The sequence below is a fragment of the Castor canadensis genome, chromosome 7, assembly GCF_047511655.1.
Source record: "Castor canadensis chromosome 7, mCasCan1.hap1v2, whole genome shotgun sequence".
In the NCBI taxonomy this organism is placed as follows: domain Eukaryota; kingdom Metazoa; phylum Chordata; class Mammalia; order Rodentia; family Castoridae; genus Castor; species Castor canadensis.
Genome location: NC_133392.1, coordinates 128141403 through 128162737, shown reverse-complemented (window position 1 = coordinate 128162737; position 21335 = coordinate 128141403). Strand labels below are relative to the sequence as shown.

Below are 21335 nucleotides of genomic sequence, written 5' to 3'. Positions count from 1 at the left end.
TTTTTAACATGTATAGTTCCCTTCCTACAAAGACTAGGAAACACAACAGGCCTCAACTTCCCTTGTATTCATCATACTATTAACTATAAAAGGGCTGGAATGGGTAGTTAGTAAATATTTGGTGAATTGAAGCCACGGTCTCCATTTTTTTTTTAAATGACAATTATATTGTTACAAATGGATTTTGAAGAGGAGCTGAAACAATTTTGAACAAAAACTAGTAGATCAAGCCAAGCATGGTAGTTCACACCTGTAATCCCAGCACTTAGGAGAATGACATAGAAGGGCCACAAATTCAAGGCCAACCTGGACTGCACAGTGAAACCCTGTCTCAAAAAAAAAAATTGGTAGACCAGAATGTGGACTAAAAAAAGTAAGCAGTAGCCAAGCATGGTAGTGTGGAAGGAAGGCAGGGAAGGGAAAGAGAGATTAATGAGTACTACAGTAAAACAAGAAAATTGGAGTTGGAGAATGTTACCTAGAGATCAGAGGAAGGTCACCGCGCCCCAGAGGTTAAAACAGCCAATGAAATAACATATGATTATGTATGGGACAAGCTGTACAATGCCCCCACCATTTCTGTAACCTGCTCTAAATGGTATATAAGGAAAGCCCCCTTTGTTCTTGGGGCTAAGCGTTTGGACATGAGTCCTCTGAGTCACTGCTGGCTTGCTCAATAAACTTGCTTACTGAAAGCTTTGATGCCTTCTCCGTCTCTGTCTGAGCTCTCCTGTAACAGTAGTGCACACTTGTAATCCCAGCTACTCTGGTGTTGGAGGTAGTGGGATCACAGTCCAAGGCTGGACCTGGGCAAAAGCAAGACCTTACATGAAAAAAGCAAAAAAGTGAGACTCATATGGTAAAACACTTGCTTAGCAAGTGACAGGCCCTGAGTTCAAAACCCTACTGCCAAAAAAAAAAAAAAGGAGGAATGTAAACAAAGAGTTTAAAAGAAATATTAAATTTCTCACAGCATGAAGAATAACAAAGAGGTATGGGAGAAAATCCTGGTACAGGTCCTCGGAAAGACCATTGGGGAGTGGAAGAGAGCAGGGCATGGAATTAGGTTACAGATCTTGAGCATAAGACTTCCTGGCATAAACAACCTTATTCACTAGAGGCCCAAGCAATCAGTCCCTGTACTCAACAAAGCACCTTATTGGTTTTTTTAACTGGTAACTTAGAGCAATTGATAACAAATCAACCAACCTTATCAGGCGCTGGTGGCTCATGCCTATAATCCTAGCTACTCAGGAGGCAGAGATCAGATGGATTGTGGTTCAAAGCCAGCCTGGGCAAATAGTTCTACAAGACCCTATCTTGAAAAACCCTTCACAAAAACAGGCTGGTGGAGTGGCTAAAGGTGTAGGCCCTGAGTTTAAGCCCCAGTACAGCAGGGGGTAAAAAAAAAAATCAACCAATCTTAATTGCAGCTGTGAATTAAAAAATATATATATACACATGAACAAAATGTACACACCTACTGACTTACCAGGCCCACTCTTTTCATTCTAAACTGAAATCTTAGGAAGGAGGGAGATAAAAGGAAAAAGGGAAGTAAAGGTCAAGAAAAAGAGAAAAAATACTGCAAAGTTCAGCTTACTCTCCTGCTGGGCACACAACAGCTCTGGAAGCAGAGGAACAAGACATGGCCAGAGGATTAGAGGCCTACCACCTGGCAGATCACACAGAAAGACTTCTTTCCCAAGAAAACTTTCCAAATCATTAATGCAGTAATTTTCAACTTTTTTTTTTGTAGTCGTAGAGTTTGAACTCAGGGTCTTGCACTTGCTAGGCTGATACTCTACCACTTTGAGCCACGCCCCCAGCCCCTTTTTGCTTTAGTTATTTTTCAAATAGGGTCTCATGTTTTTTTGTCCAGCCATACTGGTCCATGATCCTCCTATTTATGCCAACTGTGTAGCTGGGATGACGGTACATGCCACCATGTCCAAGCTTATTGATTGTGATGGGGTCTGGCTTTTTTCTTGGGCTGGCCTTGAACCACAGCCCTACCAATCCCCACCTCCCAAGTAAATAGAGTTACAGGCATGAGCCACTGCACCCATCCTGGTTTTTAGTTTTGGTTTTTTAAACAGAAGATCCTCTATTTAAAAATTTTTTTTCTTTGGCCATACAAGGGCCTACACCTTGAGCCACCCACTACTTCTGTGATGGTTTTTTTTCAAGATAGGGACTCACAAACTATTTGCTCAGGCTGGCTTTGAACCTCTATCCTCCTGATCTCTGCCTCCTGAGTAGCTAGGATTACAGGCATGAGCCACTGGCGCCCAGCTAGAAGATCCTTTCTTCAAAATTCTTACAGCGGCTGGTGCACACCTGTAATTTTAGTTCTCAGGAAGCTGAAGCAGGAGGCTCAAGAGTTCCAGCCCAGCCTAGGCTACGGAGCAAAACCCTATCTCAAAAAAGAAAACAATCACCAGGCATAGTGGCACACATCTGTAATCCCAGTAACTTGGGACTCAGAGGAAGGAGGATATGGATCTGGATCCAAGTTCAACCCTGCGCAAAAGCCCAAGATTTTATTCAAAAAATAAACTAAAGCAAAAAAGGGCTGGGGTATGGCTCAAATGATAGAGCACTTACCTTGCAAACATGAGGCTTTGAGTTCAAACCTGTGTACCACTAAAAAAGAAAAGAAACAAACAATAAAAAAACCCTCTTATGCAGAATTTCAATATAGAATAGATAAAAACTAGAGCTACTCTTAAGAGGGGAAACAGAAGCCTCATCTGTTCAGCAACCTTCCTCCCAGGGCCTGCTGCCAAGACGGCACATCTGTGAAAATTATAGGGGTCCAAGAAATGGATTCTTCTTAATTTAGATCTAATAAATTCAACTTGGGGGGGAGGGGAGGTCTATGGATCATACTTCTGCCTCAGCTCCTGTACCTATAAAAGAGAACTTACAGTATTTATAGCTTGAAGACAAACTGAAAGATATACTAACAAAAATAAGGGTTTATAATAAATTGTCAACACAACTAGAAAGCATTTAGGAAACACAAACTCTAAGAACTTGGAGACTGCAACATTGTCATGCTCAATTTGATATTTAAAGTGTCCTAGAGAGTATAATAAATGTTTCTACTGCTGTAGTATTCCCCTGAATAACAAAAGCCAAGAAGACTTTGTTTTTGCTCTAGGCCACTGGTTAGGATAATTTCCTTTTGTTAAAATACACAATGACAGTAAAGCACAAAAACATGAAAATATAAACAATTAGAGGCTTTCTTTTAAAAAGTAATCCACTTCCAAGCTTTTAAACTGCTGTGTATTTGGGACAGATGGCTTATGTAGAACCAAACAGTCCACATCAGAATGCAAACCCACATGGCTAAGAGTAATTATAGTTTTCACATATTATATTTACAAGGTGACTATTCCTGTGCCAGAAGTTTTATATACATTATCTCATTTGTTGCCTTTGTTGTGCACGTCGAGATACTGTTCACACTATCTTTTATATATTACAAAGCTGAGATCAAAGACTACTATTTTTATAATTTAAAGGAAGTGGGGCTGTGGTGTAGCACAGGTAAAGAACTTACCAAGTATGCACAATGCCCTGGGTTGTCTCCTTAGAAACACAAACATAAACAAACAAACAAACAAACAAATAAAATGGGAGTAGGAGTTATTTCTAAGCAATCCAACCAGAAGGAGAAAAGCTGGAAAGTACATCAAGGAGACTTCAGAATAGCAAGGATAACATGGTCTCATACAACACTACATACTTCTAGGCTGGAACACATATATGTCCACTGAAACAAGGGCAAAGATATAAGTGAACTCCAGCCTAGCATTGCCCAAATGCTAGGAGGTCACTAGCTTTTTGTGGCAATTTAAATTTAAATCAAAATGAAGAAAACATTCAGTTACTTGCTTGTACTAGTCACATTTCAATGTTCACCAGTCATTGTGGAGTTATTTTACAGCACAAATACAGGACATTTCCATCACTGCAGAAAGTTCTATTGGGCAGCATTACTTTGGCAGAAAACTTTGAGTGTATTAAAAACAGTGCAGACATTCAAGAAATGTTTGGTAAGTGAATGAATGAAGAAAAGAAAAACAGGCAGGCTGGAATAAGTGGTTGAAAGAACAGGCCAAAGGAAAATAAATCAATAATAATGGCTAATATTTGCTGAGAAGTTCCCTAATTGGTTTCCATGTACTAACTTATTTAATCCTCAATAGCAACTCTGTGAGGTGTTTCCTGTCATCACCCTCATTTTATAGATATTCTATAGATGAGAAAACTAAGGCTAAGCAAGGTTAAGTAACTTTCCCAAGATATAAGATTTGAATCTAAGCAGTTTGATCCAATAGCTTGAACCTTTGTTTTTAATCATTTAGACTATATTACACATTTTCAATAAACAAGTACTAAGTATATATACTTATGGGGTACATTGTGATGTTTTCATGTAAGTACACATTGTGGAATGATTAAATCAAGCTAATTACTATATCCATAAGTTTACATCTTTTTGTGTGTGTGTGTGTGTGAAGGCATGTAAAATTTAATTTCTTAGCAATTCTGAAATACATACTACTTTTTTTTTTTTTTTTAAACTCAGGGCCTGTGCTTATACCACTTGAGACACTTTAAACCCTTGTTTGCCTTAGTTATTTCTTGGATAGGGTCTTCTGATTTTGCCTGGGCCAGCCTGGATCATGATCCTCCTATTTATGCCTTCGGTGTAGCAGGGATGACAGGTGTACACTGACACACCTACCTTGTTTGGTGAAATGGAGTCTTGCTAACTTTTTTATTTTTTTAGCAGTATTGGGATTTGAACTCAGGGCTCTGTGATTGCTAGGCAGGCACTTTACCACTTGAGCTACTCTATCAGCACTGAGTTTCACTAATTTTTTGCCACAAGCCTCCCCATCTCTCCCTCTCTGGGCAGCTAATTTTACAGACATGAGTCACCAGTCTCACCTACACTACATTATTTTTAATTATAGTCACAATGTTATACAATAAATCTCAAAAACTTATTCTTTCTGTCTAATGAAATTTTGCATCCTTTGACCAACATCTTTCCAATCCATCTTTATCCCACCAGCCCTCTGGTAACCGACTAACATTCTACTCCATACTTCTATGGGATCAACTTTTTTAGGTTCCACTTTGTAAGTGAAAGTGTGATATTTGTCTTTCTGTACCTGTCTTCTTTCAGAATTTCCTTCTTGTTTAAGACTACATGGTATTCTAATTGTGCGTGTCTATTTTCACCACATTTTCTTTATTCATTCATCCACTGATTACCACCTAAGATGATTCCATGTTTTGGCTAAGGTGAATAATGCTGCAATGAACATGGAAACAAACCCAGTGGGACTGTTGCGTCATAAGGTAGTTGTATTTTCAGAGTTTTGTTTTGTTTGTGTTTTTAAGAAACCTCCATACTGCTTTCCATAATGGCTATACTCATTTACATTTCCACCAAAGTAGTACAGGGATTTCCCTGACAACTTTTATCCTTCATCTTTTTCATAATAGCCCTTCTAACAGGTAACCAGTATCTCATTGTGGCTTTAATTTACATTTCCCTAACCATTGGTGATGTTGAGTAATTTTTCATGAACCTATTGGCCATTTGTGTGTCCTCTTTTGAGAAGTGTCTACGTAGGTTCTCCCCACTGCACTTTTATTTTTTTGTGCTGTGGATCAAATCCAGGGCCTTGAGCATGCTAGGCAGTGCTCTACCACTCCAATCCCATCTACTTTTTTCTTTTACTCTAGGGATTGTCTCTAAGCTCCATTGTTTCCTTGGGGTTGATCCAGTCTAATTTTGTCCATTTTTGCTTTTGTTGCTTACATCTACTTTTGCCCAAACTAATGCTATGAAACTTTTCCCATATTCTTCTAGTAGATTTTACATCTTTAAGCTTTTTGGTTTTTCACTTTTTTTTTTTTTGGCAGTACTGGGGTTTGATCTCAGGGCCTAACCAGCCTAGAAAGCATGCTACCACTTAAGCTATGACCCAAGTTCTTTTCTTTTTTCTTTTTTTTTTTTTTTTTTTGGTGGGACTGGGGTTTGAACTCAGGGCTTCATGTTTGCAAAGCAGGCACTCTACACTTAAACCACACCTCCAGTCCATTTTTTGTTGTTGCTGTTGTTCTTATTATTTTTGGAGATGGGGAGGGGAAATCTCTTGAACTATTTGTCTGGGTTGGCCTTGAACCGTGATCCTCCTGATCTCAGCCTCCCAAGTAACAAGGATTTACTAGTCTCTGCCCAGAATCCAACACGCAAGCATAAAATGCAACCTTTTTGGCTTTAGGCAACCCATTTCTGAATAATATAGTGTGATTCTATCTTTCCACATTTATCTACCAACAATGTCCTATCAAATTCTCAGTTTTTCTAGAAGCCTGATAGAATCTAGGCTTTAGAATCAAAGGCTGTGGCCAAAACATAATGTCTGGGCCTTGGATCCTTTAATGGGGAGTGGTAGTTAAAATTAAACACTTAAATAAGTACCAGTATACAACAAGCCAAATAGGTTTTCAATCACTGCCTCCTCAAAAAGCTCTGCACTTTTACATCTATGTTTATGTCACTATTTTCCTCCTTTTGGAGTTCCTTCTCCTCTTCTAAAACCTATTAAAACTCAAGGTCCAAGTCCCCTCCTTTAAGACTTGATTCTGTCAAGTTAATATGACCTCTTAATTCTTTGAACTTGGTCTTATTATACCCAAATAGTCCTATTTGATTTTACTAGTTCACAGTCCATATAGTTAAGTCCTAGATTCCCAATTAGAGTGCCAGCAGGCACTTTACTTTAAATATACTTTTATACCTTTCTGATGTCTGACACCACCAGGCATAATATATAGTATGCCCAAAAATGTGTTCATGGAATTTATGAATTAAAAATCAAGTTGTCACAATAAATATGCTAGCCAAATATTTTTGAACTAGACTGGACAGATAAAATGATTCTATATAAAGACAGAAAGTTTCAAGCAGTATACTCTAATTCCAGAATTTAGTACCATTGACCAAACATATAAGTCCTACTTAAGCCATATGACTTTTCTCTAGTTCAATATAACTACACAAAATATTAGCAATAAATGACCCTATGTGAATAGCACTTTTAATAGTTCAAAGCATCTTACACAAAAACTCAAATTAAATATATGTATATATATTAAATTGAATATATTTAATATAAGTATATTTTAAATTGAATGTCTAGTTTGGTCTGATTTGGAAATATATTTGCCTAAGATAATTAAAAGTGAGAAATATTCAGATACTGATTACTAGAAAGTGACTAACTATATAGTTTTATTATATATAAGAATAATTCTCAAAGGCAAACTGTTTCCTCAAGTGAGTGCTAAAAGTTTAGGGTAGATAAATAGGGCATACTTTTGCTTTTATTTTTATTCATCCATTTAATTATAATTCCTCATAAAGCAATTAGGAAAATTAAATAACCACATGAAGACCAGTCTTTTCTCCTTGATAAATTACTAATTAGCAAGAGGAAACAACTGTTCTAATGAGCTGCTACTAATGCTCTAATGAGAATAAAGCAACTTGAGAGGAGAAGTTGCTTTATTAAATGCAGTTAATTACCAGAACATTAGGTCTCAATGGGGAGAGAAAGACCTGGAGCACAGCTAAACCCCAGCAAGGGAGATTGAGCAGATAAATTCTGGGTTTGTCAAGGCTATTCTAGCAAGACTCCAAAGTTTCAGCTTTCTCAGAAAGCTCCCCAGAAGGAAGGAAAAGCCATTACCGAAGGATGTTGGGATGAGAGAGTCTGTTCATGAGCTGCACTTCTTTCAACATGTTTGCCCGGTTACTACTCAATGTGTTCATCTTAAGAGCCATCACCTGACCAGAAGCTCGGTGTCGCACCTAAAAAATTGCACAGAATAAGAAAAGAGTGTCAAGGGCAGCAGCTGTATTATGAGGTCAAAGTCTCCACGTGCATAACATGCCAACATGTTTTACTACCAGTTTAGCTAAAATAAATATCTAACTACATTACAGCTTCATTTCCACTAATGAAGATGAATTTATTATTTCCACCCATGACCAAAATTGCTTCACAATGAGCTAACCAGAAAACATTTTAATAATACCTCAATAAATCATGTCCTTTTTTAATACCCTAAAAAAAAAAAAAAGAGGCAAAATTTCTAGAGTAGTTCTTTATGACCAACATTGGTGAGTCAGAATACCAAGAGGAAAAAGTCTCTTCTGTGGAATTTTAAGTGTGGACAAAAAAAGACACATACATAAGCCTTATCTTAATGAACTATAAAACTGTTTTTATAAGACACGAACTTCACATACTTTTATAGCTTCCCCCAACCACCATAAAAATATATTTCTAAGAAAAAAGAAAAAAGAAGGGACTGGGGGTGTAGCTCAGTGGTATAACACTTGCCTGGCATGTACAAAGCCCTGGATTCGATCTCAAACACCACATACACACACACACACACACACACACACACACAATATATATATATAGACAGAGTGAGAGAGAGAGAGAGAAGTCGGTGAGCCTTTTAGAGCTCCAACCCAAACACTTTATCATCATTTAAACACACTCAGGTTAAATTCAACAAACATGGGTCACACCACTCACTATTATCTATATAAACAGAGGAAAGTCTATTCCTAAAAGCATTCACTATAGAAGTCAATTTTACATATACAAATATTGTTTTCTCATTTCAAAGCACACCTCACAGGTTTTTAAAAGCCATATAGTTTAACTGAAAGAATATTAACTATGTTTCACTGTGGATGTGGTCTCAGGAGCAGCAAAATGAAACTACCAGAGAAAATATGTTGTCTTACACAAAAGAAGTTCAATTATTCACTGAGATGTCTGAGTTTCCTGATGAGGAATTGTGATTGGGGCAGAAGAAAAATCATACAAAACCTCCCAAGTTTCTGGTAAAACAAAATCATTTCAGGTCTTGCACAACAGGGATCTGCTATGCAAAAAGTATTTATCATTGTATGGGCTTTAGGAGTATTTTACTATGCTACACTTAACCAAGTAGGAATTCCAGAAGAAAGTATGAAACTCTTCAACCTCCAGAAACTCCCTAAAATGACAATAGCCCCAGAAGTTTAATATATCTATTAACACAGGACAGCCATCACAGCTTATATTTCACACTTAAAGCAACAAGGTTTCAGGGTAGCCAGACCAGAACAGGAAAGCTAGGAACAAAATACTCAGAGTCACAAAATACAGTGTCCTGCTTTTCCTACTCAGAAAAACTGAGGCAGAACACTGGCGGCCTCTCCCTCTTCTAGATCACTTCAAGAGATTTGGAAGGCAACTCTCTTCTCAAGGCATCAATGATTCTGTTGTTATGTACCCCTTGAGTGATGAAAGAGAAGCAGCTTTCCTTTTCAGATCCTGCATGGTTAAGTTAAAACATTTATCTACAAGGAACTCACTGATGGTGTTTTTCCAACTCTATTTACAGAAAGCATCTGTGTTTTAATAAGGGCTCTCCATCAAAAAGTCACTTTTTCCCCATCATCTGAAAACTGTCTCTGAATTTTTAACAAAATGTTTGCTTTTAAGGAAGCTTGCTATCAAAACAATGTGTAAAATTCAGAGATTTTTTGAGATAGCATCTTGTTATGTTGCCCAGGCTGGTCTTGAACTATACATATCTGCCATTACGCTGGCTCTGCATTTCAAACTAATCAGAATAAAATACACTACCCATGGCTGGTGGAGTGGGATGAGCAGTATAGAGTGCCTTCCTAGCAAGCATGAGACCCTGAGTTCAAACCCCAGTATCAACAAAAAACAACAAAAAAAAACCCTACTGCCTTAAATAAGGAGATAAGATGTTGAGAACATATGCATAACTCATTTTGTCTTTTGTTTGCATAATATTCTCTCTCTCCTTTCCTCCAGCCCCAGCCCCACTTAACCCCAAATTCTATTTATCTTTCAAGGCCACACACAAATATTCACACCTCTCTAAAGTCTTCCTTGAATTTCTTTATGAACAATTTGTGGTTTCTTTCCTTTTTAAAAAAAATTTTAATCTTTTCTACACATATTTCTCTAGTACCAAGTCATTTTATGCATTTATTTATTTATTGGCAGTACTGAGGTTTAAACTCAGGGCCTCACCCTTGCTAGGCAGGCATTCTACCACTTGAGCCACTCTACCAGTCTTCAAGTCATTTATTAACATGTTCATATTTCTTGAGTGATTAGAAGTGATCATTTTTGAACACTAAATTTCCAATTGCAATTCTGAACATTTCTTCATTCTCTGTGATCTCATTAATATATCTATCTATTCTTATAACTTTTATAAAATTTATAGAGATTTCTAATATTTCTTTAGCATGTATTAGTTGCACAAAGGGGTTTAATTATGTTATTTCCATCCTGTGGTTTTCTTTATACAACCTCAGGACTATTCATAACACCAGTGTAACACTCATCACATAGATGTATACAAAAATATCTTCTCACTAGGCTATAAAGCACTTGAGACCAGAATCTACACTGTACCCATCTTTGTCTTGCAGTGACTAGAAGGCCTGACACATTGGAAGGACACAGTGAAAACAAAGGCAATGATAGTTAAGGGGAATTTATAATACACTTTCTATGCGCCAGTAAAAGATTTATTTATCCATGTGTTTTCTTAAGGAGGCAGAGTACCTCTCTTTTTCTCTTTCTTTCTTTTTTCTTTTTTTTTTTTTTTGGTAGCAGACATTGGGGAAAGGATATGAAGAGAAAAGCATTATAAGATTTGTACACTTATGTTCATAGCAGCATTATTCAACAGCCAAAAGGAAGAAACAACACAAGTGTGTATTGACATTGAAAGGGTGAACAATATATGGTACAACAGAATATTATTTAGCCTATTAAAGGGGGGAAATTCTGATATATACTACAACATGGATAAAGCATAAGGATATTATGCTAAGTAAAAACCAGTCACAGAAAAACAAATACTGTATAATTCCCACTTACATAACATATGTAGAGTAGTCAAAATTACAGACAGAAAGTAGAAATGGTAGTTGCCAAGGAATGAGAAGAGAGAGGAATAGGGAGTTGTTTATAAGTATTGAGTTTCAGTTTTGCATATGAAAACAGTTCTAGAGATTGCTTTTGTAAGATGTGAGTATATTTAACACTACTGAACTGTACACTAAAAATGGTTAAAGATGGTAAATTTTGTTATTCGTATTTTAGCACAATTAAAAATAAATGTAAGAAAACCACCAAGGTAAGAAAATGACTCCTTGAGACTTTGTATGCACGCTGCGCGCGTGTGTGTGTGTGTGTGTGTGTGTGTGTGTGTGTGTGTGTGTGTTGCTGGGGATTATTAAACCCAGGGCCTCAGGCATGGTAAGCGTGGACTTTTACCTCTGAGGTATATCCCCAGCCCTCCTTGACCTTTAACCTTAAATGATACTAAGAGCATAACAATGGTAAAGTGCTCTAGCTTTGGAACTAAGAAACAAGGATTCAAGTTTTAACACTTAAACAATTACAGTGAGTTTACTTTGAAGTCTTGTGTTATCAAATGAAGAAAATAAATGTCTATCTCATAGACAGGAAAAATGAGAAAAAATTAGAAAAATGAGATAATCTACATAAAGTACTTAACACAGTGTCTGGCATATAGTGCACATTCAATAAATAGGCATTGTTGAGTTTTTTTAGATTTTGTTTTATATTGTTTTGAATTAGTTTGTTTTTTTGAGACAGGGTCTTTCTATGTAGCCCAGGCTAGCCTTGAACTCTCTATCTTCCTGACTCAGCTTCCCATGTGCTGGAATAATAGGCATTTACCACCTCTCCCGACACAGGCACTATTTTAATAAAAATAAATCATGTGGTCATAAAAATTTAGCATATCAGATGAGTTTAATATGACACAGCAATTGTAATTTTTCATATTGTATATTATAATTTTAAGTGAAAATAGTTACATTCAAATTTGTATATATCCCTAAGATTATACATTTATTACAAAGGGGAAAATAAACCTTTATAATAATATGGCTGGTTAGCACTTTAACTAAGGAATCATATTTAGCATTATCCAAAGTAAGACATCTAATCATTCAAATTTAATAATAACAAAAGAATTAAACGTATCCAGAATATTTAAAAGACAACTGCACAATACTCTTCAAACACATTAATCCTCTAGAGAATGATAAAATGTAAGGGAATAAGCCAGATTTTAAAAAGTTAGAGCCAGGCATGGTGATATACACCTGTAATTCCAGTCAATTTGGGCAGCAGAGATTGGGAGGATTGAGGTTGGAGGCCAGACCACCCAAAATGTTACCAAGACTGCATCTCAACCAACCCAAGCTAGTGGGAGGCACAGATAGAAGGATTATAGTCTGAGGCTGACCCCAGGCAAATGCCAGCTATCTAAAAGAATCTAAAGCAAAAAGGACTAGGGGCATGGCTAAGTGGTAGAGCTCCTCCCCAGCAAGTGCAAACCCTTGAGTTCAAACCTCAGTACCACCAAAAAAATAAAAATAAAAAGACAGCCATCAAAATGAAATGTATAAAACCTTGAACTGGATTCTGGGTCAAGAAAACCTGCTGGTTGTGGTGGCACATGCCAGTAATCAATAAGGTGAAGAGGATGAGGCCAGAGGATCACAAATTCACAGCCTAGGCTACACTTAAAAATAAATAAATAAATAAATAAATAAAAAGCTATAGACCAGGTGTGGTGCTTCATGCCTGTAATCTCAGCTACTAGGGAGGAAGAGGCAGGAGGATTACAAGTTTGAGGCCAGCCAGGATAAAGTTAGCAAGACCAGACCCTATCTCAACACCCACACACAGGAAATCAATGTGAGTCAATGCCCTGTATAGCTATCCTTATCTCAACCAGCAAAACCCCTTGTTCCTTCCTATTATTGCTTATACTCTCTCTACAACAAAATTAGAGATAAGGGCAAAATAGTTTCTGCTGGGTATTGAGGGGGGGAGCGGGAGGGGGCGGAGTGGGTGGTAAGGGAGGGGGTGGGGGCAGGGGGGAGAAATGAACCAAGCCTTGTATGCACACATGAATAATAAAAGAAAAATGAAAAAAAAAAAAAAAAGAAAGAAATTAAAATTTGATTAACACTGTAAAAAAAAAAAAAAAAAACAAAGTTTAAAAAAAAAAAAAATAGAGGCCTGGTTTAAGTGGTAGAGCACTTGATTAGCATGCTAAAAGCCCTGAGTTCAATCCCCATCTGTAAAAGATATTTAAGAGAAAAATGGGGAAATTTTCAATGGGGTCTGATATGAAATGATTTGAATTGACTAAGTTATAATAATGACACTATTCCTTTATAGGAGAATATACTCTTAGAAGATGCATACTAAGGTATTTAAGATTAAAGTGTCATGATGTCTGCAATTTGCTTTCAAGTAAAGTATCAAAAACAAAGTACAGGCCAGGCATGATGGCTCCCAGCTACATGGGAGGTGTAAATATGTAAATAGGAGGATAGTGGTCCAGTGGTCTAGGCAAAAGCATGAGATCCTATTCAAAAACAACTAAAGCAAAAAGGGCTGGAGATTTGGCTCAACAGATACAGCACCTGTCTAGCAAGCTCAAGGCCTGAGTTCAAACCCATTCCATTACCACCAAAAAAACAAAACAAAATAACACACACACACACACACACACACACACACACAAAACAACAACATGGTACAGGGCTAAGAATGTTAGCTCAGAGGGAGAGCACCTGGCTAATGAGCAAAGCCCTACATTGGATCCCTAGCACTACAAAAAGAAAAGAAAAAAAAAAAGAAAGCACAGCTAGATAAAACAATGTAGCAAATATTAACTATTTGTTAATCTACGTGAAGAGACTACAGGGATTTTTTTTTTTTTGCACTATTCTTTCATTTTTTTCTATAGATACAAAAAATTTCAAAGAGTTGGATGAAATAAATTTAACATTTTTTTAATTTCTCCAATAAACTTGGCAATAGGAAATAAAGAATAGTTTTTTAATTGTGGGGAAAAATCCTGCCTATGGTAATATACCCAAGCTTAATGTTAAAATAGAAAAAGTTGCTTAACAAATGTTAATATTGGCTAGTACAGGTTAACAGTGGTAGATTTATCAATCATTTTCTTTCTTTTCTCTTTCTTCATTTTCCAATACTTTCACAATGTACTCATTTTACTTTTCTGATAGAAATATGGTTTTTAAATTTATACTTATATTTTAATTAAATAAGTAACACATGCATATATTTTCTTTATAACACACTAAAACAATACAAATCAGGTTGAAGTCCCTTTTGATAACCAAATAAATGAATTTTCATCTTCAGTGCCCATTCCTAGTAATTTTTTTTTTTTGGTGGGACTGGGGTTTGAACTCAGGACTTAGTGCTTACAAAGCATCCACTCCACTGCTTGAGCCACCTCTCCAGTCCATTTTGCTTTAGTTATTTTAGAATAGGGTCTCACAAACTTTTTGCCCAGACTGGCTTCAAAACTCAATCCTCCAACTCTCAGCCTCCCAAGCAGCTAGGATTATAGGCTTGTGTCACTGGCACCCAGCCATTCTGAGTAATTATTTTCCCACAACATGGTCAAGTTCCCATCTACACCTTTTAATTTTTAATTTATATATTTATTTTGTACTACTAGAGTTTGAACTCAGGGCTTCACACTTGCTAGATAGGTATTCTACTGCTTGAGCCCCTCTAGACCTTTTAAAAAGGCCAACAGGAAATGAACAAACACTGGCATGTACATACTAACATACAAATACATATACAGGATATATTACATATATTATGATTTTTAAAATATAAACACATCAAACTATATATACATATTATATATATATCATTGATATATATGATTATATAATATAAAATATATTATATATCTTTTTTAAAAACCCAAGATAGCTTGTGATCTTTTTAAGTTAGTATATAAAGTTCTACAGACTAGTGATTGCTTAGGATCGGAGGAAAGGGAGAAGTACAGGGATGGAGATTGATATTTAAAGTAATCCAACTTAAAATCAGATTGTGGTGATGGTTGTACAACCAACTGAATATTATCAAAATCTTTAAAACTGTATACAAAAAAGAAAAGCAGAACGATAATTATATAACCACTAGCAGTCATCAGTAGATTGCTCAATGTAGACTCTGGAATAGAAAAAACAGATTACAGAAAAAATAGATACATACATTCATATCCTGTTAGCAATCCCATGTCCTTTAGCAATTGCACCATTTTTATTCCATCCAAGTAACCATAATGACATACAAATAAAAGTGACAGTTAATATAAGAATAATTTAAATTCAACTCTAATTTATATTTTTGAAAATTATTTGTGCATGTTGGTACTTTAATCATTTTTAGTAACAAATCTCATGCAAAACTATTCAACTTTGGAGCTGGGAGTATAGCTCAGTGGTAGAGCAGTTGCCTGGCATGTACAAGGCCCTGGATTTGATCCCTAGCATGTGGCTGGGGGCAACAATTCAACCTTTGGAAGTGTATGGTATAAAACCAAGTTGAAAACCTCTTCTCTGAAACAGTTCTTAGCATTAAGTAGTTATTGACTGCTCAAAAAAATGCTGAATTTAAATGGTTAACCTGAGTCAAGAAGTTTGTTTTCTAGAGAGGAAAAAAATTCTGACCAGCTAAGAAAAATAGTCAGGAGAGAACTAAATAACAACAAAGATAGCAACATAAGAGCTATCATAAAGCAGCGAATAACTAAGTTAACTATTAAATAAGTGGCTTAGACTCCCAGTCAAGAAGTCACAGTGAGTGTTCAATAAATATACAGTAAGCTGCTATAACAATGTTAATATTAAGCAAAACAGTTTCAAGCAGTAGTTTTCAACAGAGGTTATAACAACCCGCTTAGGTGGTGTTTTAGAAGTTTTCAGGTGAAGTGTTTTGGTTATCACAATGACTGAGGTGAAGAATGCTGCTAGCCAGAGATGTTAGACATCCTGCAAGGTACAGGATAGTCCTGCAAAAGGAAACACTGTTCCACATGCTATATGAAATTCAAATGTCTTACTAGACATTCATGCAAATAAAAAACATTTATAATTACCTGAGTTGGAGTCTAACTCCATTTTACATAAAAATGAATTCATTTTGCATCATTTTAAGAAATACCAAATTTTCCAAGAATACAACTTTTTGTGAATTAAGGAAAAAAATTGTTTTTTCTGTTTTGTTTAGAGTATTAAGAGTTGGTCATTATTGCAGAAAATTAGACTGCCTTTGCTAAATGAATCCCTATGCAACACATCTATATCAGAATCCATTTGTAGCTTTATTTAATGTTTATTTCAAAACATCAAATACAAATAAAAAGTGTATTTTTGCTTTGCCTACAAAGAAAGTTAACAATATAACTACTCTGCCAGCTTTTTTTTTGGTAGGTAGATGACTCAAACTACTCTGCTAACTTTTTTCCCTTAATGAAACATTCAAGATTAAATGAACATTTTATAAAGAAACACTCTAATAAAGTTGGCAAAGATATATCATGCCTCTCATTTTTTCTTCTTCATCAATTGACTTTGTCTTGGCAAACTATTCCTACTACAACTGAGGTCACATCTCTCTCTTATTACATACAAATAAGTCTAGCCTCTTACTACATTTTTATTCTAATACACACTAGCATCTCTGCTCTTTAATGTTTCTTTCTGCATGGAGTGGCTTCTGATCATCTTCTCTTAAATCAAAATTTGGTCATTATAAGAGGGTAAAATCAACTGGTTATTTCAGTATGTCTTCTAAAGTAGTCCTACACTCAATTTTTAATATATATATATATATATATATATATATTTTTTTTTTTTTTTTTTTTGGCTGCACTTGGGTTTTAACTCAGGGCTTCACACTTGCTAGACAGGCACTCTTACCATTTGAGCCACCCCACTAGTCCTCTTTTTGTGATGGGTTTTTTTCAAGATAGGGTCTTGAGAACTATTTGCCTGGAGCTGGCTTTGAACTGCCATCCTCCTGATCTCTGACTCTTGAGTAGCTAGGATTACAGACAAGTATGAGCCACTGGTGCCCAAGTAAAATTTATATTTTTACTGATTTAATTTTCTCTTATCTTTCACTTACCATATAGGTACAGCATTATGTTCCCTATCAATTTTGAGATAGTTAATAGTACGTTAAAATTTTTATAAAATGGCAATACAATAGCTAACACTTGTAGCATTTTCTGTATATTAGGTTTTGCTGTGTGGCTGCTATAAATACACACACACACACACACACACACACACACATACACACAAGCTCATTTAATCTTAAAAATAATCCTGTGAAGTGGGTGTTATTAATATCCTCATTTTATAGCTGTGGAAACTAAGGTACAGAGATTAAACAACTTTCTCAAAATCATACATCAAGTACAGCCAGAATTTGGACCTAGACAAATAATATTAAGTCTGATAGGTTGAGACCAACGGATCTAAGCAAAAAACAAATGAACAAACAAACCCACATACACACATTGTATGGACACTACATAATTACTCTATTAAGGAAAACAGTTATGATCTTGTATGTATCTAACAACCTAGCCCTGTAATACATAAAACAAAAACTAACACGGTAAGGACAAATTTGACAAATCTATGAACTTCATGAGACATTTTAACACACCTCTTAGAAACTGAGGCTCAAAAAAGTAAGGATATAGAACATTTTAATAACTAAATTAACATGATGATTTAATTTTGCCTCAAGAAAGATGAGTTTTTGTTTACTTTTTTTTCAAGTATGCATGAAAAAGTTTGCCAAAAAACAAACACACACACATACACACAGGTACTATAAGCATAAAGGTCTCAAAAAACTTCAAAGTATCAAAATGGTTCAAAGACCACATTCCCAGATAACTATAAAATTAAAAGATAAAATTGCCTAGCATGTATAAGGCCTTGGGTCCGATACCTAGCAGCACTGCCAAGAAAAAGAATGTAACTAAAACTAAGTTACCTATTTTGACAGCAAAATATATTAGCTGCAGGTATAGCTCAAGAGGCAGAGCAGCCGCCTAGCAAGTGTGAAAACCTGAGTTCAAGCCCCAGTACTGAAAGAAAAAAAAAACGATGCTAAAATATATGTTATTAAAAAACTCATGGTTAGCTAGGTGGGATGGCACACACCTGTGGTCCCTGACACTCTAGAGGTTGAGTCAGGTGATCACTTGAGCCCACGAGTTTGAGGCCAGCTTGGACAACACAGCAAAAAGTAACAATTGGGCTGAGCCTTTAACTCAGTAGTTGTGTGCTTGCCTAGCGTGCTTAAAGTCCTAGGTTCAATCTCTAGTACCACAAAAATAACATGAAACAAAACAAAACAAAAACGACAACAAAACCAAAAACCTCATGGGTTTAAAAAAAAACTCTAAAATATTTAGAATTGAATAAGAAAGCATATATACTAAAACACTGGATACGGCCTAGGTACTTAAGTAGTTTATGGTCTTGAACCCTTTTAAAAACAAGCATAGTGGACAATACTAATTATTTACCCAACATCTATTTCTCTTTTTTTTTTATTTTATTTGAGACAGTCTGGCCATGTTACTGAAAATGGCCTCAAACTCCTGGGCTCAAGTGATTCTCTTAGCTCAACCTCCTGACTAGCTGGGACCATAGGCACATGCCATCATGCCCAGTCTATTTTCTATTTTTTATGATTGGTCAAACCCCAATTAGCAGCAAGGGACTCAGTTAAAACACTCAATCTGCCAATCTTCCTTGTAACTAGCAACAGTCCATGTAACAGTCTTAGTAAGAAAAGATGTGAGAATTGCCATGTGAGGTTTCTTAGAATGTCAATGTTTTACTTAGGAAACTGTCCTTTTTACTTCCTCCTTCTCATAGCCTGGAGCAAAGATGGGGTGCCTGCATCAGGAGGAGTTATCTTGTGCATGGTTTGAATATGGTTTGTCTCCCAAGGGTTCATGTGTTAGGGACTTGATCCCCAATGTGGTGAAGTGAGGTGGTGGGACTTTTAAGAGGTAGGGCCTAGTGGGAGATCCTTAGGTTACTCCTTAGGCACACTCCCAGAAGGGATTAATGTAGTAGTTCTGAGGGCATCCCAAAATTAATTTTCTCTAGAGCAAGTTGTTATCAAAGCCTGGCTTCCTATCTGGTGATATGATCTCTTATTCCCACACACACTCCTGCCATTGTGGATACATCTGCCATGAAGCCTTAACCAGAACGAAGCTGATGCCAGTGTCATGCCTTTGAACCTCCAGAATTGCAAGCAAAATAAACTTCCTGTCTTTGTAAAGAAGCTTTACAGGTAGTTTGCTATAGTAATAAAAAATAGGAGCCAGGTGTGATAGCATAACCTGTAATCTCAGCACTTAGGAAGCTGAGGCGAGAGAATTGCAAGTTTGAGGCTAGCCTGGGCTACATAGTGAATTTGGGGCTATCCTGGGCTACATAGGAAGAAGGAAGACCCTGGGGGAATAAAAGAGAAGAGCTTGGCCCTGGTGGCTCACATCTGTAATCCTAGCAATTTGGGAGGCAGAGTTTGAGGAGGACAGAAGTTCAAGGCCAGCTCAGGCAAACAGTTCGAGAGACCCTATCTCAAAAATACCCAGTACAAAAAAAAAAGGACTGGCAGAGTGGCTCAAGTGTTAGAGCACCTGCCTAGCAAGCATAAGGGCCCTGAGTTCAAACCCTAGTACTGCCAAGAAAGAAAGAAAAAGAGGAACAAATGTTATCTTACAATCAAAAGACAAAAACCAAACACTAACGACAGAGGAAGCTAGAAGCCTGCATTGTTGATGACTTCCTCAAGCAACTGTACAGCATAGGAGTTTTTTTTTTTTTTTTCTCTCAAGGAGGGGAGGGAGAGTGGGGGAGGGGGACAGAGTGGAGAAATGACCCAAACAATGTATGCACATGCGAACAAATGAATAAAAAAAAAAAGAAAAAGAAAAAAAAAGATTTCTCCAGAGAAATTAATCTTATTTAAATAAGCCTCTGTGTTCAAGTTTCTATGGCATACTGTCAATGACAATACCAACTCATATGCAAGAGTTTAAAAATAAATGGGTTAAAGGTCAACTACAGATGCAAGAAAAACAGTAAACCTAAAGAACTATACCAATAAAGATAAAAGCAGAAATATGAAATAGAAAACAAAGAAACTATTAATAGAGAGGTTCAAAAACCAAAAGCTAATTTTGAGGAGAAAAAAAAATAGCAAAATAAGAACCACAACTCCAAGTGACTCTGACTAAGAAAAAAAAAATCTTTTCTGGTTCCTGCCTACTCTTCTGGACTCATCACAGACCTACCATTCCTTTGTATGCACCCACCAGGCTTGAACCAAATCCAATCTCCCACCATTCCCAGAATATTCCATGCTCTTACTCTTCTGTGCCTCTGCACATGTTCTTACATTTGCCTGGTATGCCCTTTCCCTGCTTGTTCTGCCTGACAAGTTCTCCCTTATCCTTCAAGAAAACTCAATGTGATCTCCTCTGGGAAGCCTTCTCTGACCTTCAAACAAGGTTTGTACTGGTGCCAAAAGCATATTCCCTAACACCCTATGAATACTTTCACCCACTTAGCTACTGTGTATTGAGCAATATCAAGCCCTTGCTAAATGCTCTGTTTTAGCAGATGGTGCATTTTAATGTATTTCCTGTCTTCCACCCTGGGCAAGGAACCCTTTCAGGGCTGAATTTTATCTTATATATTTTCTATACCTAGCAGCTAGCTTAATATCCTACAACTAATGAGCATTAACTAAATGTCTAGTGAGTTAGCAAATTAACAAGAGAAAATAATTACAGTATTACATGATAGAATAGAGGTATAAGCAGAGTGCTAGGAGATCACAAAGGGAAAGCAGGCAACCCTCTGAGTCTCCTCATTGCAAAACAGTAAACTTTAGAATCAGCTTTTTGCAATTAGCTTTCAGATGTCTTCACATACATCATTTACAGAAATACTATGTACTGAGTGAATCCAAGTTTTACATACAATTTGGTGTGTTTTCAGTTTTTGCTTTTCCAGCTGAGTGGTCAATAAGGTGAAGGATCTCAGGAGATATTTCTACACAGCAGTATGCACACAGTAAAATTTGCTGCCTGATAAATTATCCCTTGATGTCACGAGTGCTGAGCTTAGCCCACAAGAGACATCAGCAAAATTCTTTACTAATTAGTAGCGCTGCTTTCAACATGAACTCTGCAGCAAATGTTTGATGGAATGCATATGATCAAAAGCTACACTAAGTGTGTGAACT

The 21335-nt window shown here is 36.5% G+C and overlaps 1 protein-coding gene across 3 annotated transcripts in view; it reads right to left on the bottom strand.

Annotated features, from left to right (window-relative positions):
* Tesk2 (testis associated actin remodelling kinase 2) overlaps nt 1-21335 on the bottom strand; it is a 114305-nt gene that overhangs the window by 62426 nt on the left and 30544 nt on the right. For 2 of the 3 annotated variants that reach the window (XM_074080275.1, XM_074080276.1), the window contains exon 2: nt 7788-7909. The exons of the other annotated variant lie outside the window; for it this stretch is intronic. In XM_074080275.1, coding sequence (XP_073936376.1) covers nt 7788-7909 — 122 coding nt within the window. The remainder of the gene's footprint in view (nt 1-7787; nt 7910-21335) is intronic. 3 annotated transcript variants of the gene reach the window in all.